We start from the raw sequence: 17,110 nt of genomic DNA, 5'->3' as shown, positions 1-17,110 counted from the left end.
ACCAGAAAAAAAAAAAAAAAAACAATCATAAGAAAGACAAAAAATTGTTTTATAACTTTGTAACTTTTTAATAGTTTTAACAATTTCTTAGATTGCACTTTCTTAAAAAATCTGTTCACAACTTCAAGAACAACTGAAAAACTTGAAGAAACTCAGGAATGCCCGGTAAGAGGTGAACTGCACGCTTCCCTCAGTTTTATAATGAGCGGCTGTGGAGTCTGGAAGACTAAACTTCAGGATAACGCAGCTGAGAACAAATCCTCAAAAGAGGACACAGCCCAGAGAGGGGGAACCACACCAAAGTCTGTTAGCAGCAACAACTAGACTTTACACTGGTTAAAATTGGCTCAAGATGCCATTAAAATGTGTTTGCTACTTGTGTTAATGGGGTGAGGTATGGCATGGTAGATGAATCATTATTCTTCCCTTAATTCTTCCATCGAACACCTCCTCTAAACATCCTTCACCTCCACACTTCATTAGAAATCTATCTTCACTGCGGAAAATACAGCTCAGTTGCTTTCTGCTCGATGCTCTTAAAAATAAAATAAATTCCCCAAATAAAAAAAGACTAAACATTTCCACGGAGGAAACTGTGTCATAAAGACAGTACTTCACACTCACTCATCACAAAAACAGTTCCTCAACCCTCCTGTCACCAGTTACATGGAATAAACTCACACTGATAAACGTGTGTAGGAACACACACACACACACACACTCACAAACACACACACACACACCACCTCCATGTCTTGGTTCTGTTCTCACTGCAAATGGCAACATAAGACCAAGTCACACGGCAAGACAGAAGTTCCTCAACACCTTTAAATCACCTGAATGAGCAACAGAAAAAGAAATTAATGTAATCCTAAACCACTACAAACCAAAAAGATGGTTAGAAATTGGGTTCTTCTGAAAAATCCAAACCATAAATAAATAAATCCCATAGCTTCAATGAAACTCCTTCAAAACACACAGCATTAATGTGACGTGCAGCCTGGGAAGGTTTTTCTGAAAACTTCAAACCACTTTGATTAAACGAAATTAAACTTGATAAAAGAAAAGAAAAAAGAAAGTTGCTCAACATGACACATCACAACAGGACAATAAAAACATCTGTTAACCCATGCCAACCAATCTGGAAGACGATTATTAGTTTTGTTGCAGTTTCAACAGAAAAGCATAACAAATCCCTCTGACACCGGCAACGCTGAAGTTTCTTCCATAAACAAAAGTCACATGTTTCTGTCTTACTTTGGTCTGTAAAGAGAGGAACTGCAGCTGGACAGAAAGAGCGAGTGGCGTCTTTTGTCGAACGTAAAAAAACAGCATAGCCAACCCTCCTTTAATGATTGTATTAAGGTTGGATTCCAACACCAAACATAAAGGATGGAGTCATCAGACACCACTCAGCATGCTCTACGGGAGCGCTGCTAAGTGGGTCCAAGAACATGCCCCCCAATATGGGAGGGTAACAAGAGTGGAAAGATCGCAGCGAAGGAAAGAGGGCTCAGTGTTCCCACCAGCAGCCCTTAAGGCTCCAATTCTGTCTCCTCCTCAGCGTGTTTCTGCATGTGCTCCAGCATCCCCTGCAGGACAGAAACAAAACTGATCCTCAGCTGAAGGTTTAGAAAACAGACCCACACTTGTGACATTACAGCAACGTTTTCATACTAGCAGTTTGCAGTTTTTCATGACATGAGCTGCTGCTGCATCAATTCAAATCGTTTATCAGCAGTTGTTTCTTCATTGGTCTTTGTCACACCAGAGGTGAGAAACATAATTTCATGTTCACTCCTGTTGGTTCTGTGTAAAATATATGTGAACATTTTTCCCTTGGTCCAGAGCAAATAAACCAAAGTGCTGTCTGAAAAGTGTGAGACAAAATGAAATCTGAAAGGTAAACCACATTTTTGTACCTGCTTGGAGCTGCAGCGTGCAGAGAAAAACTCTTCACAGTTTTTCCAGCGGCACTTGAGCGTCTGGAGGTTGGCACTGGTGTGGTTGTTGATCAGGTGCTGCTGCAGATGCTCCGTCAGCCCGAACACCAGTGAACAGCCATGCCACTGTCAATACAAGACAGCATCAAGCACCACTAACAACTACACACTCAGGAAGTCTGCAGGAACAAGCTGGTGCCGGAGGCCTCAGCATAAAAACTTCAAGAGTATAAAAAAAACAGCAGAAAACAGGGAGCTGGACTGTCGGGGCTGCATCGTTCAGTCCATAAAATCTAAGAAAATAGAGTGAAAAATTGCCATTCACACATTTTCAAAGGTCAATCTTATCCAGCTAGCTTGTTTTTTTTTTCTGATAAAAACTTAAGGCCAAGAGCTTCTGTTTATATTAATTAGAGAACGTGAGATTTCACAGAGAAAATATCTCAGGTTCCAAATATCCAGTCTGATCTGATCCATTCTGCTCTCAGTTGTTCTCCCTATCCCTCATCTTACCCAGCAGCGGTAGTTCTGCATCAGGTTCAGTTTCACAGCCTGCACGCTGCCATCGTAACAGCCTGTGTAGATCTGAAACACAACATGCACCAAATCACAAGTTAATATCGAGCCTAATACACTGAAATAAATGGTCCTACAAGAACAAGAACCTCTGCAGCTGTAAAACATTCTTCCCTAACATCCTTGTTTAATTCAACAAAGTGACATATCTATTTTCTTTGTGCTGAGTAAGTAAATATTCCGATCTCTCACCATGTTCTTGTGGATAGCCATGCACATCACCATGTCCTTGTGTCCACCATAAACCTGCAGCTGGTAATGAGACTGTGGAGTGAATAATGATCCAGATTTATTCAGAATTCCTTAAAAACTCATGGAAATGCTGTCAAATAAATTCAGGAGTTTGAATTGATGGACACACAAGCAGAGAACAGTGTAATTGGTCCATGAACACAGATGCTTTAGGGATGCAGACCTGCAGATCGTAGACACGGACCAGTTTGTCCAGGCAGGCAGTCACCATCACTTTCCCCAGGACAGCCACTACAGTAACAGCATGACTGTGACCTTTATAGACCTGCACCAACTCTCCTGACTGTACGGACGGAAAGTATAATTGTTCGCATATTAACAAACTGCACCATGCATTTGGTTTCTCTTATTTTCAAGAAAATTATTGTAATTCTAAACATGTAACTTTATAAATTCAGATCCTGTCGTGTAAAAGAGAAAACCAGCTTGACTCACATGGATGTTGTGTGCGTAGACACACTGATCACAGGATCCACTGAATACCTGATCACTGACCACCTGCCACAGGGAGGAATCAATCGAGAATTAAGGTCACACCAAAAACCTTAGCACCCATAAAACGCAAAACATCATAAGCCATCTGTGTGACCAGTCTTGAAACAGTGTAGGAGTGTGAGGTCTTTCTGGATGTGTGTTGTTAAAGCACAGGGGGAAACAATATAATGCCTTATGGCAGTTCAACTGCAGGGTGCTGATACTGTGTGACTCACTCTTAATGTTATTAATAATCCAATGACAGGTCAAACTATTTGCTCTATACATGAAATAAAAAAAGTCAAAAAGTAAAAAAGAAAAGAAAAAGTTTTTGTGCTTGTTGCTTCTCATTTCCTCACTGGAACATCAGTTTTATATCTTGACTCCTTCACTGATAAAGTGTCACTGTTGAAGCTCAGTTTTCAGACTTACCTTCATGCAGAGGACAGTCTTGGTGTGCCCCTCCAGCGTGCGCAGCAGCAGTCCGTTCTTGGCATCTCGCACGCTGATGGTGCTGTCATAGGAGCCAACCAGCAGGATCCTCCGGGCTCCCTCCTGCGACGAGGCCAGACAGCTCACGGCCCGTGGCCCGTGGCACTCAAACACGTCCATCTGCTTGTTTGTCTAAAGAATTACAAAATAAAAATGAAATCATCTGGGTAGAAATTTGTTGTGAAAACTTTATTTCCAAATGGCAGCAAAATAAAAACTTTTGCTTTTGCTGGGCCTCAGCAATGTGAATATTCTCTGGCTCACTTTAATAACAAAAAGGCTTTGTGTGTTTTTGGTCATGTACAAACACTCAGTTTCTATTTCATTCTCAATTTTGTTCATCATTTTTATATGAGATGTGACCATGACTAGCACATGTTGACACCTGATGCAGCTGAGCTTTGTGATTGTTAAGGTACTTATTGTCATGTCTTGTAAGGAGTAACTGTCATAATAGTAAAGTTGTAGCAATTATGACTTCTAACTCACCTTGAGGTTAAAGGTCACCACTGTGCCATTCGCCAAGCCTGCGTACAGAGTCCTCCAGCGGCTGTGGAGGCAGAGGACTCTGTCTGAGAGGGAAAACTGCTGCTCCAACTCTTGTGTCTGTTGACAGCAAGTAAGCAAGAGTCCATAATTCACACTGAACCCAATGTTACTGTAGGACTAAACAAATGCTTTGTAGCACTAAAATCAGCATCTCTTTTGATGCAATTTAATGTCTTCAATTAGCTGTTGTTTTATTTATGTTATACATCACAATGTTTCTCAACAATCATGGCAGTTATTTAGTAGAAGAAGATGTGTGTTGTTACCTTGAGGCTGTAGCAGCGGATGGTCTGATCACTGGAGCCAGAATACAGACGATGATGGAGTCTGGGAGCCACGAACACCAACAGGCAGTTCACCTTGGAGCTGTGACCCTCAAACACAGCCACACATTTATGACTCTGCAACACAGCGAATGAAATATTTACGACATTAATGCACTTCCCACAAAGTGCCCGACATCCTGACAAACAGCAGCAGATATTCTTCAGCAACACCCACCACCAGGCTGAAGGCTCGGACAGTTCGGTCTCCTGAGCACGTGTACAGCAGGCCGTTGTGGATCTGCATTGCGTTCACTGCCTCCTGGTGGCCCTCGAACACACCCTCAGTGGGCATTTCATCCTCACCGTGGTCAGAAGATGCATCTGGAAACACAAATGCACATGAAAAACACAGTCAAAGGCACAGTGGTACACTGGCATAATTACTGAACCAGATTTGCCCATTTACTTTTATAAAATGCAGTTTATATAGTAAATTCAATTTAAAAAGAAAAATGATAAACTTCATAATTTAAACAACACAACTAAAAACGGATGCAGTGGTTTTTAGTTCTCTAACTTCTATCCAGACTAAACCACAATCAGTATTCATCAGCTTAAATATACACTGCCCTCATCATGCTGTAAGTCAAATGACAGCACTATGAATATCTTGCCCATAAAAAGTAATTTGGGCACTCCAGTCTATTTTAATACGGAGTATGGAGACATTTCTAATCCTGGCTGCTCAGAATGGGACAGGGTTTTATGTGTGGTTATGTATTCAAACCATTTTTCATCATTTTCCATGTCCCAGACAACACTTTGAATATCTTCCAGGGAAGACAATGAAAATGTGCACCATTACTCCCATATTCAAACAATATCTCTTTGACAAGTGGTTCACCTTCACGCTGTGTGGAACAACTGACAGAACGTCATACGAAACAGTGCTGATAACCAAATCTATTTTTAATAACATCAACATACCTGATGAGGCCTTTGGCATCGTGATGGGAAATGGCATGTCACTGTGGGAAAACAAGGTGCAAACAGTGAATGATTTGCCTTTTGACTGCCAGTGTTTAATCTAAATTATTCATGATTAGACTCAAAGACGATGCTGTAAACAGGTCTGCAGCAGAACAAAACAACTAAAGGCAGTTTTAGATTCTGGCAGGATTTCAGCGATCATCAACTCCAAGATTTCTAGGAAACTGTTCTTAAATTTACCACACAAATATTCTGTTTGTATTTTCTCAGCTTTTGGTCATTGTCAACTAATTGTCTTTTCTGGGGCTGATTGTTGAATAAAACAAGACATCTGAAGTTATCAGGTTTTAAGTCATTTTTAAAGCATTATTTTTAATTCATTCAAAAACTCAGTTGCATAATTAGGAATGATGTGTTGCAGCCTGACTTATTTACTTTCTTTGGAGCTGGTATTCACTAGATTCAGTTTGTGAAGTTGCTACTGAACTCTAGATGTTGAGATTTCCATGATTCTGATCTGAAGTTGAGATTGCTTTGTTCAATGTACCTTCCAAGTCTAGAATGAGTTTTCATGATCAGATAAAATTAATATAAGTTCATGTCAGAAAAAAAAGTCCCACCTCTCGGAGGATTTGCATATATCCATGTCACTGGTAGAGGTGACCTCGTTGCAGGCCAGGCTCTGTGGCTCAGGCCTGGAGGAGTCTGGGACCTGGGATGGAGGGGGAGCTGGAATTAGGGCATCTGTGTGTAGCTGCTCACAGGCTGTAGTTTGCTGCATGTGTTCTTCTGAATCTAAGTCCACTGTCAGCTCAGCAGAGGCCACTTGGGGGAGCTCCACCATGTGACTGGAGGACTTGCAGTCTGCATTTCTGGGTTTGATGGTTGGAAACAGCAGGTTAACCTGCTCCTTGCTGTCCTCCATGTTCACGTCGCCCTCTCTACCTTCTGCAGGCAGAGTGGAGGTACTGACCTGAGAGCCACCACTGGGTCTCCTGTGTGATCGGAGCCACCTGGGCCTCATAGCCTCTCCGTCTATCTCAGTGTCACTGCTCTCAGGTTGCTCAGTCCCTTGAGCCTTCTTCAACACCTTTCTCTTCTTCAGCTTCCTCACACGCTTCCCACTCCTCAGTTCAGGTGGAGAAACAGGCTGATTAGCAGCTGAAGGCGCTGCAGGACGCTCAAAGTACTGACTGGCTGCACAGTCAACAACTCCCCCCTCAGAGCCACTTCTGCTGGGTGAGAGAAGCTTTACAGAGGCTTTGGAGTCTGAGGGAGGGGTGATACAGCTCCTGCTTGAGTTTGTGGCCTTTTCCGCTGTCTCGACCAATTCTGAGAAGCTGTCTTTGCAGTCTGTAGTTTCTCCAAAGTTCTCCCAAATACGTTCTGTGTTAGTGTGGCACAGCTCGGGTTGTCTTTCAGGGGTTGGATGAAACCTAAGGGCAGGGTCTGCAAGAGTTTTAGAGGATACACTGTAGATTTCATTGACATAAACACTGAGTAGATGCAAGGACATGTTTTAGCATTTTAACTACAGTATTCACTTAACTGAAAAATATCTATGATTTTCTATTATTACATGTGTTAGATGCATGTGTAAAATGTATTTAAATCATAATTCCAGGCCTAATCTGTCTTATCAGATCCATATGTTTTAAACGTCCCTGTACAGTTTTCTATTTACATTCAGTGTTTCTTTAAATTAACATCTTGAGTGAAGCTCTAAGGCCTTTGAATATTTTGTTGTCCTGTTTGCATCCAAGTTTTCTTGGCATGTTACCACCATCAGATGTCCATCAGCAGTAATGTACACTAAGACTGCCAGTTGCTAAATACACCAAGCTAAAACTAATGCAGTCTAATACAACAGCCAGGCAATAAATTCTCTTTCATGAAGGTTATGGGATGAACAAGTTAAAACACACTGTTCGGTATAATGCAGTACTTGCTTTGAAGAGCATTACCTGGTGGAGCGGCTGCTGTAGGAGCAATAGGCAGCTCTGTCGTGGTGCTGTCCAGCTCTGAGGAGACACAGACAGGAGACTGTGGCTCCTGCTTGATAACTACAGGCATAATTGGAGATGCACACTGGGTGGGAGGACTAGGACTGGGGGCAGCAGCAGCAGCAGCTGTGTCCATAGCAGAGGAGGACATGTGTGGTTCTGTATCTACTGAATCCATCTTTTCTTCTTTTAATTTGACCTGAGGTGCTTCCTCCATAGTACCTGCATTTAAAAAAAAAAAAGAAAATCAATTCTTCTATTTAATTCAATTTTTTTTTTAACTAACTCCTCATCATTACCCCTTAACCTGAAAGACAGCCTAGATGAAATATACTGTATGTTTTGACAGTGATGACACCTAGTTTTATGGACACTAGAATAAAATAGGAATTACCTTATAAAGTTAATGTAGAAGTGACATGCAAATTCTCTAACATATCCCATTAAACCCCACAGTTTATATTAGAAGTTAAATGTACATTTAAGGTATTTATTACAAAATATTTTAATGTAATTGACACAGACATGTCATTTACCTTGCATCCCTTTTAGTAACTCAATGCGCTTGTTTCGCAGTGAGCCCATCTCTACAGTCATCTGAGAAAGACAAAGCCCAACAAGAGTCACCAGTCAACACTGCTGTAATCATTACAGAAAGAGTAAGACGGTCATAATCTTAGAAGCAAAACAAAAAGTTTACACTCAAAGCAAGATACAATGAGAGGATTAAAAGCAGTGCTTAAATATGAACAGATTTATTTACCATGCAAACTATCGCTGGTTTACTTTCATAAAGTATCAACACAGTAATAAGGTTGAGTAATTATGTAATTATGTCTTGTAGACCGTGTCCATCCAGCCCCTATACAGAGGTATTGTTTAAGACTACAGTTCAGTTTAGAAGACAGGCTGTTTTTTTATAGAATGAACATAACTACACCAACACAAAGGTCTCTTACAGTTATGTGAAATCACAATAACAAGTAATGATTTAACAAGGGACAGTCTCTGTAAACAGACTAAACTGGGTGGAGAGATGGTCTCTATATGATGGAGCAGACATACCTGCTGTTTGACCACCATGAGCCGCTGAACCTCCAGGTAGGCAGCTTGCAGTGCAGCCCGGGCCTGAATCAGGTTGTTGTCCACAGTCTGCAGGGAGTGACTGAGCTCTTCTTCCCGCAGAGAGACAGCCAGCAGCTGGTCGATCTGTAAACGTTCTGCATAGAGCCCAAACGACACTTATGAACCATCAGTAGCTTTGGCAAATACTATTTACTTCATACATTCATTAATTTATGTGAAACAAAGAATAGTAAACTACCTTTCTTGGATTTGACCTTCCGTCTTTTGTTATTGTGTTCCAAGCAAGACGCATCTGCACTAGGAACATCCTGCAAGGGAAAAAGAGATGATTCGCATTGTGCTTGTTTGGCACAATAAATGATTGGTCACAGAGATCTCTTTTTAAAAGGTACTCCACTGGTTCACCATTACACTCCTATAACATGACATTTGTCTGATGTGTAAACTCAGTGGAGTTCCCCTTTAACACTGTTTCCTTAACTTACTCCGGCAGCTCTTCTCCTCTTCCCTGCTCCCTGAGCGTCAAACTGCTCCGTCCCTGAACTGCTATCCCCGAGCATTGATTCAGATCGCTGGAGGGCTTTCACTGATGCTGGGGTTAGTTTGTCTGGCTGCTTCTGAGCATTAGCCTCAAACTGACCAAACACCTGCTCCTCCTCTTGCTGAGAGTGACTGTCCTTGTTGCCTTGAGCCACTATGGGGGAAACAGAAGATCCCTGCTGTTCTGAGCTAAGGCCTTCTCTCTGGGTAAATAGAGAGAGACTGGATGCAGGGGCAATGCTGCTCTCTGATAAGGAGCGTTTCCGGGGGACACTTGGAGCAGAGACATCCATCGTTTCCCAGTGGAAACCTTCTAGCAGGGGAATGTCATTTTCCTCCTGGCTCTGCTCCTCCTGTTCATATGGCACCATCTCTATCCCAAACCTGGAGGACAATAAGACATAACACAGACCTGAAGAAAGTGCTACCAAAAATAAGCTTGGGAAAAAAAAAAAAAAAAAGAAAAAAAAAAAAATCAGTCTAAGATCAAAATTTTACCTTGGCATTCCTTTCCCTTTGTCCTGCTTCTTCCTGACCTCCTGATACACCTGTTCCCAGTTCACATTTCGCCGAGACCCAGATGAGCTGATCAGCTGCCGTACAGTTGGTTTGAGCCCAGAGTCCTTTTCTGAGTCACTTCTGCGTGACTCACTGACATTTCGCACCCGCCTGGCGATGTTCAGGTTGGGCTCGTGGCTGCCTGTTTTGCCCTTGGAGCTGATGTGTTTGGTCAGGTCACGTTTTAAGACAGAAGGCAGGTCAAGGTTGGACAGACTAGATGTGTTTGACCCTGAGACCATCGGTGTTTCACCACTTCTGGAGTTGTCTCCATCTGAGCTCTGCCCTGCTTCTACAGCGGACATGGGTTCATCCAGGCAGGTTTCTTTTCCCACTTTCTTCCTGGTCTCATCATTGTCATCCCTGCTTGAGGCTGCAGGCTCTGAGCTCTCCGTGGTAGAAGTGGTAACTTGTAATGACTGGAGAAACTGGCTGCTGTCTGAAGATGACAATGTGGGTTTTTCGGGCCTGACTGAGTCCAGCAGATTTGGTTTAGCTGAATTCTGTCGGCAGTTGTTTTCTTTGTTTACTCCTATTGAAACCGGAGCATGATCTTGTTGTGGCTCCTCCACAATGTGCTGTGCCACTTCCAGCCTATTGTTAATAGAGCTATCCAGACAGCCTCTCTTTTCTAACACAATCTGTCTGGCTTTCTTGAAGATTTCACTGAGCTGCCGTTCTTGCCTTGATTGGAGTGGCCCAAGAATGGGAACCTTGGGACTGAGTCCACTCTGCTGTGTGGTTGGCTTTAATTGTGTATGTGTCTGACTGAAGATCTTATTGAGCTGTGTGTCACTGTTAGGACCAGGAACTGGGGACATCTTTTGATCCTTATTTAACAGTGATTTATTTGCCTTCACATTGGAAGGACCAGATGAGTTCTGGTGGCCATCTCTCTGAGCACTGCTGCTTCTACTGCTGCTACTACTTTCATCCCTGGGCCTGGTTTGAGAATTTGTTTTATGTCTCCCTTTGTCTTCTACACTTTGTCCACTTGTCAACTGCTGTGGTTTCTGTTCAGGGTGGGACTGCCTGTTAAAGGCACTGGTTCCCGGCGCTTTGTCTTGACCCTGGGGCTTGGGGGCTTTGGAGTACTTATCTGATGAGTTTGGGTTGTTGTCTTTATGAGGTACGGATTCAAACCCCTTTGTGACTGGATAAGGTGACCAGCGACAGACTTTGTCCAGTTTTGGATTGCTACCAAAAAACTTAGAGCTTTTACTAATATTGTGGTCAGATTCTGCTCTTTGTCCATTCCAACTGTGAAAACCATCACCCTGTTTAACTCCCTGGCTGTTTGTCATGTTTGGAAGCTGGGAAAGGTTGTGGGCGTAAAAACTGTGTGGAGGTGGACCCATTTGGTTCAAAGACCGGCCACTTTGTGGATACTCAGAAATACTGTTTTGACCATAGAACCCATTACTACTACCTCCATTGCTGAGCCAAGGCATTCGACTTTGTTGATTGCCAGAAAACACACCCTGATCCCACTGTCTCCTGTTCCAGTCTTCCCGGTTATTTTCACCAGCAAACTCTCCAGATCCCCATTTCTGAAAGTTGGGAGGCTCCTGAGCATGCCAAGTAGCACTCTTTCCCTGTTGATTGTGGTGCCAGGGTCGTGGCTCCCCTGGTCTGTCATTATATCGGTTGTTCCTCTGCCAAGAACCATACTGACAAGACCCATGGAACCTCTGTAATGGTTGCTGAGCAGCAAACGCCAGGAGGTAACGCTCCTTAGCTTCTTTTAACCTCTTTTGAAACTCTTCTTCTCTCCTTTGCTTCTCTTCTTCTTTTGCCTGCTTTGCAGCAGCAGCCTCTTTCTCTTTTCTACAAATGAGACAGATACAGATATATTCCCCATGTCTCTACTTTATCTTACATATACACATAAAATAACAGTCCATCAAGTCTACCTTTAATCAGATTGATAGATATTAACAACAATGGATCACATCATTTTACATATATGAAAGGGGTCATACTTAGTGATGCACAAAAAAAAAAAATAGACATCTACAGAAAAAATTAATTGTTGCATTAAAATAATCCTAATTTCAGAAAGGTTTAAATTAATAGTAAAACATTTCCCTGGCAGCAATATCTCATGACACACTTGTGGCAGCTGTGAGCGACTGGTGCACAGTGTGACCTACAGCACTGACCTGCAGACAGAAAATATCTGGCATATGACAGGCTGACAGCTGAACACCAGCTTCTGCTTACAGTAGGTTTACAGTACCAACAAATAGCACATGTTCCAATTTCCCTCAGATATATATTTTTTTAGGTTAATAATGAGACTAATGAGGTTTTCAGAAAAGCCTGTACACACAAGATGGTCCTGCAAGTTAATTTAGGTTTGTATTTTAAGAATCTTAACATTATGAAAAATTATAAATCAAAGAGAAGTTCCTGTCAAGGTTTTGTGTTTTACTGTTTCTAAAAAGCAGCAAGCGTGAGACACTTTTATTAGATTGGGGTCCTGACATTTGACTCCGGTAGAACCTCAGTGTGAAGCAGCTGCTAAAAGAGTCCTGTGAGCATCACTGAGCAGAATGTGACTATACATAGTGTAAAGTACACATGAACACATATACAAGTTCCCCTTGCCTTTACATTAACTTTTTAATCATAAATACTTTTGATTTATTATTAAATTATGTTATTTTCTAAATTTTAGAACCTATAGGTACATTAACAATTTTTTTCTACAACAGCAAATTAATAAACATTTTAATATAAGCACTAAACTGAAAGAAATAATACATGTGTTGACCTGCTGACCAAGTCAACTTGTTCTGGTTTTAAAACAGCACTGAAGAGTATTAATCTGACACTCAAGGCTGACAGCAACAAAAAATAACTATGTTCAGTAAAAAGACTGTCTCACCTGATCTGTTCTTTTCTCTTCTCAATCAGATCCAACAGTTCCTGGTCAAAGTAGTCCTCATTGTTGTTGTTCCCAGAATGCCTTTGTTCTGCAGCCTCCACATTCTGCTTGTGTGAGGGACTGGAAATGTGGCTGGCATAATCAGTCAGACTCACAACTTTTACCTTGCACACCCTGCACTCGTGTCCACAGTCCCTGGGGAGGGAAGGCGAGAGCGGGCATTCAATCGTTCCTACAGGCATTGTCCTAGTCTGGTTTGGTTTTCCTGCCTGCAGAGCCTGCAACAACGTACTCTGGCTCTACTTTCTATTACTTCAAAGTCAAAATAAAATCAGGAGAGGAGAATACTCAACAATCCTTAAAAAATAACTTGCCCAAATTTTCTATCCGTCACAGATCAGGAGGTAGCTAACTTATAATTTTCTCTTGTTAAAAATATTATATCTTGATCATCCTGATCTTGTTTTTCCTTTCTTCAGCAGGCCATAAGTGGCAGGGTAGGGCAGGAGCAGGTAACATGCTATTCTAGCTGCTTCTGTCCAGCCACCACAACTACCCACGCAGCACAGCACTGGGACCTGTGGAGGGGACTGAGGCACGGAGCCCTCGGTCTAGTGCGCTTTCATGATGGTGTCCGGCGCGCTCTGAGCCTCTGCTGAAGGCAGTGTCTCTATTTGATCTCACTTCTCTGAGAGCCAGGACCCAGCCCCCCTCTAGACCAGCATGTGCTATTAGAACATGCCTGAGCAACCCATTAACCAATCCCAAGCAAAGCCAATGTAACTGGAGCTTTGTACAGCTGCTCAGAGCCTCCACTTTAACACGTCTCCCAAGTATGTCATCCTGTGGTTCTGATAAGGGCAGTGACCTTGCTGGCTGCATCTCAATCTTTTTCAAATCTGTGTCATGGTACAGTGCCATTTTCAAACCTGCAGCATACAACGGAGCTTGAAAACTCTTTATCATTAAGACACTGTTACTTTTTTCATTTTCATTCTGCTAATTTTTTTCATTCTGTCTTGACTTAGTGATGATAAATGCTTTTGTTGGATTGCAATTTGTAGGTCAGCACAGACGTCAGACTGGCTAAAGTCAATCTTAACATCACCACCTCATTTCTGGATAGGCAGTTTACTAAAAATAATAATGCACTTTTGAGAAACTGTCTCTGAAATTATAAATAATTTGAAAGGTTCTGCAAAATCTAAACACCTAGTGCATATTGCTCATATGTGAATTTTTATACATTTACTTCACAACAACATGTAAAAAGATACCAATATGAAATCCCTGGAATTTAGTATCAGTATTTTCACTACTTGAAATTCTTCCATCTCAGGGACAGGCCACATACTTTCAGTGATCAACATCGGAATCACATGATAGCCAGCTGCTTTCTACTGGCCATTCCCGTTGTTCCGGAGAGATTGTGTCTAAATATATATGCCACAGTTGAGACAGCTGCCCGATATCTACTTGCCCAACACGTGCCCATGTGCACACGTGGCACATGACCTAAATAGATTTGGACAAAACTCTTGAACCAAAGTCAAAACTTTTGTTTTACAATTACACGTTCTTTTAAAAATAGTGTATTGAATAAGACGCAATTCTAATATGAATTATGATGCTAAATATTTTGCTAGACAATGTAACCCAGATTACTTATCAGGAGTGTAAACAAATGATTTTATCTATATAACTACTTTTAAGTCATTATGCCACAGGGAATTATATCTGTGAGACAGGGAACAACTCACCGGCCTTTGAGCTTTTCCAGCTCACGATGGTGCAGCATACTTCTCATGTGCTCATCCATCTCCTGCAGATACGCATGGAAAATAAAGTCTCTCTTAGCCATTCATAAAAAGGTCAAAACACTTCAAAGTTTAGTTCAGTAACAGATAAAACTTTATGTACCCCCAAGACGGCGAATTTACATATCCAGGAAAATGCAGAATGTGGGTGACAAGATACTGAGGAATATGGTGAGTGCAAAAAAAGCATAATAAACCTAGTAAAATGTATATTGACTTAAACCATTTAGATAAGTGTGCAACAGAATCAATCCAAGAACATGAAATGAAATCAAACACTAATAATACATTTATATTGAAACTCCTCTCTCTAAGTGAATTACCTGCTTGGAGGCATGGACTGTCTCACAGAGGATACACTTTCTTTCTTTCCCCATTTTGAATGCAGCTGGTAATCAACCCATTACTGTCAACAGAGAGCAGTTACTAAAGTCAAAGGACACATCAATAACATATAACAAAAGAGAATGCAACAGGTTACCTGATACCACCTTGAATTAGAAATACCAGTATTTTGGTTCATCAATTTTAGTGGGACAGTATGAACAAAAAAAAAAAGACTATGGAAAGTGTACTGGATGATGGTGTCTGAGCACAGATTAATCAAAACAGCACCACAGATGGAGCTCAAAACCTATTTTCTTTGAACAACCACACCTAAATATTCAATAAATGCCTTGGTACCACAGCCCAAATACCAACACAGTTGAACCTGGACACTGGTCTAATTCCAGTCTGCTGACAGAGCAACTCTGCAGCCAGGAGGCTGCAGTGAGGCTATGTCTGGACTTGTTTAACGTTCATAAACACGGTGGGAAATGAATGGCAGCCATGAGTCAACTGCTGGTGAAGTTCCTCTCCCCAGTGCCCCCTTCTCAAAATACAACTGACCCCAAAATGTTGTTGGTTTGTGACTCTGGGGAGGAATAAAAAGTACAGAAGAACATTGGAAACAGCATAATAACATTCAGGTTTGGCTCAGGTGCGGGACCGTACCTTACCCAGTAAGATAAAGGATACCTACACAATAAAAGCATCAATAAATAATGTATTTATTCAACCCTTGTCAAAACTCAATCTAGCTGGCAGGTATCATATAATAATTAAAGTGAAAAAAGTTGCTTAGGTTAAACAAACCCAACCAAAAACAGTTCTAGTGAGGTGCAACACTTTAGATTATTATTTCCAGCTGTCAGAGCACAGCTTTGACTAATCCATAAAAAAAAGCAAATCAATCTAAAATGTCATTGAGGACTGAACATCCCATCACCTTTATTAGTTACCCCTATATTCTGTTTATGGCATTTTTGGGGGGGGGGGGGGGGGGGGGGGGGGGAAGACATTTCTCTTAACCCCAAAGCACCAGTGGGCAGCTTTTTACAGTGTAATGCCAACAGGCTCCAGGGATCATATTTTCTCTCAGCCACTGAATCTCTAATGGGCCAGCAAGCTGTGCAGTGTCAGATACCCAATTCACTTACAGTGATGTAAACTATCGATTAATATATATATATATAAATAAACATCTGTATATAAACAGATATAAACATCTGTAAACAGGCAGCAGGCACGTATGTTTCATTTGATCAAGATGAATCATCACAGAGCTTTCTTCTGCTAAACAAAGAGCTGACAAATTGCTGTGACTTCAGGTTCTAAAATAACGAATAAAACTATTAGCATTGAATTATGAGGAGTCAGAAAATAAAAGGACAATAAACACACCCAGACCGGTTTAGTTAGCGGGCTAAACATTAAATTAGCTCTTTGCTGCAAAGTTTAGCATCACAATTCGCATAAAGTTTGACCATTTGGAGTTTGGACAGCAGTTTAATCCGACGGTATTAAGCAAACCAAGTCATTCAGCAGTGACAATTACAGTTAAAACAATTACAGTTAAAACACTTACAGTTAAAACAAGCTTCGGTTTGCTAGCAAAGGCTTGGGTTTGTTGTTGTTAGCCTGGCTGCCCAAATAGCTGTGATACGAACTTTTTTTACAATAATTAGGTCCAAAAACCAACAAAAAAGTCAGCAAAGCATCGACTGCATGAACCTTAAACTGTTTGCAACAACTACATAAACAGTCAAAGTTAACTTTAACTGCTAATAGCTAAAAGCTATAGCTAATACGTTAGCGAGCTAGCAACAGCATGCTAGCCAGGGACAACAATGTTACCAACAAACTATTTACTAACGTTAATTATAAACATACAGCTGAGACACGGTGTTTTTACACATTATAAATACCGGGGCATCATTATTAGCTACCTTTATAACATCCAAATGCGTGTAGGACTCTCTCATCCACCGCTAAAGCTAACAACAACAACATCCTCCACCGCGACCCCACACTGAACTACAACCCACGATGCGTTCACGAAACACCGCTGTGTAGGAAAAATAACCACCGAGTTTATCTTAGCTTAAGGGTGAAATCTGATTTTGCTTTTTTTAGTAAGTGGTCAGATCCTTGGTCTAAGTAAAAGTGTCAATGCCAACATTCAAAAATACTCCATTACAAAAAAATGAATGTATTAAAACGTGTCTTAAGTAATAAATCTCTGAATTATCTAGTTTGTAAACATTCTGAAAATTGTGAGAAATACCATTGCAATTGACTCCAACCTAAAGTGACACCATCACATTGTTCTGTTGATCCAACAGTCCAAAAT

At 41.3% G+C, this 17,110-nt stretch overlaps 1 protein-coding gene across 1 annotated transcript; it reads right to left on the bottom strand.

Annotated features, from left to right (window-relative positions):
* Positions 1-44: 44 nt before the first annotated feature.
* On the bottom strand, positions 45-16,806 carry znf106a (zinc finger protein 106a). Its single transcript, XM_026299913.1, has 22 exons — positions 16,707-16,806; positions 14,760-14,842; positions 14,380-14,441; positions 12,620-12,814; positions 9,670-11,556; positions 9,117-9,555; positions 8,870-8,939; positions 8,611-8,765; positions 8,082-8,142; positions 7,507-7,767; positions 6,163-6,991; positions 5,540-5,580; positions 4,788-4,933; positions 4,553-4,687; positions 4,227-4,343; positions 3,678-3,869; positions 3,207-3,269; positions 2,935-3,054; positions 2,712-2,783; positions 2,457-2,528; positions 1,923-2,069; positions 45-1,592 (listed from the first exon to the last, which is right to left on the bottom strand). Exons 2-22 carry the CDS (start codon positions 14,811-14,813, stop codon positions 1,536-1,538), a joined length of 5,175 nt encoding a protein of 1,724 aa, XP_026155698.1. The 5' UTR covers positions 14,814-14,842; positions 16,707-16,806; the 3' UTR covers positions 45-1,535.
* Between the last annotated feature and the right edge of the window lie 304 nt (positions 16,807-17,110).

The sequence above is a fragment of the Mastacembelus armatus genome, chromosome 22, assembly GCF_900324485.2.
Source record: "Mastacembelus armatus chromosome 22, fMasArm1.2, whole genome shotgun sequence".
In the NCBI taxonomy this organism is placed as follows: domain Eukaryota; kingdom Metazoa; phylum Chordata; class Actinopteri; order Synbranchiformes; family Mastacembelidae; genus Mastacembelus; species Mastacembelus armatus.
This window is presented reverse-complemented; position numbering and strand designations above follow the sequence as displayed.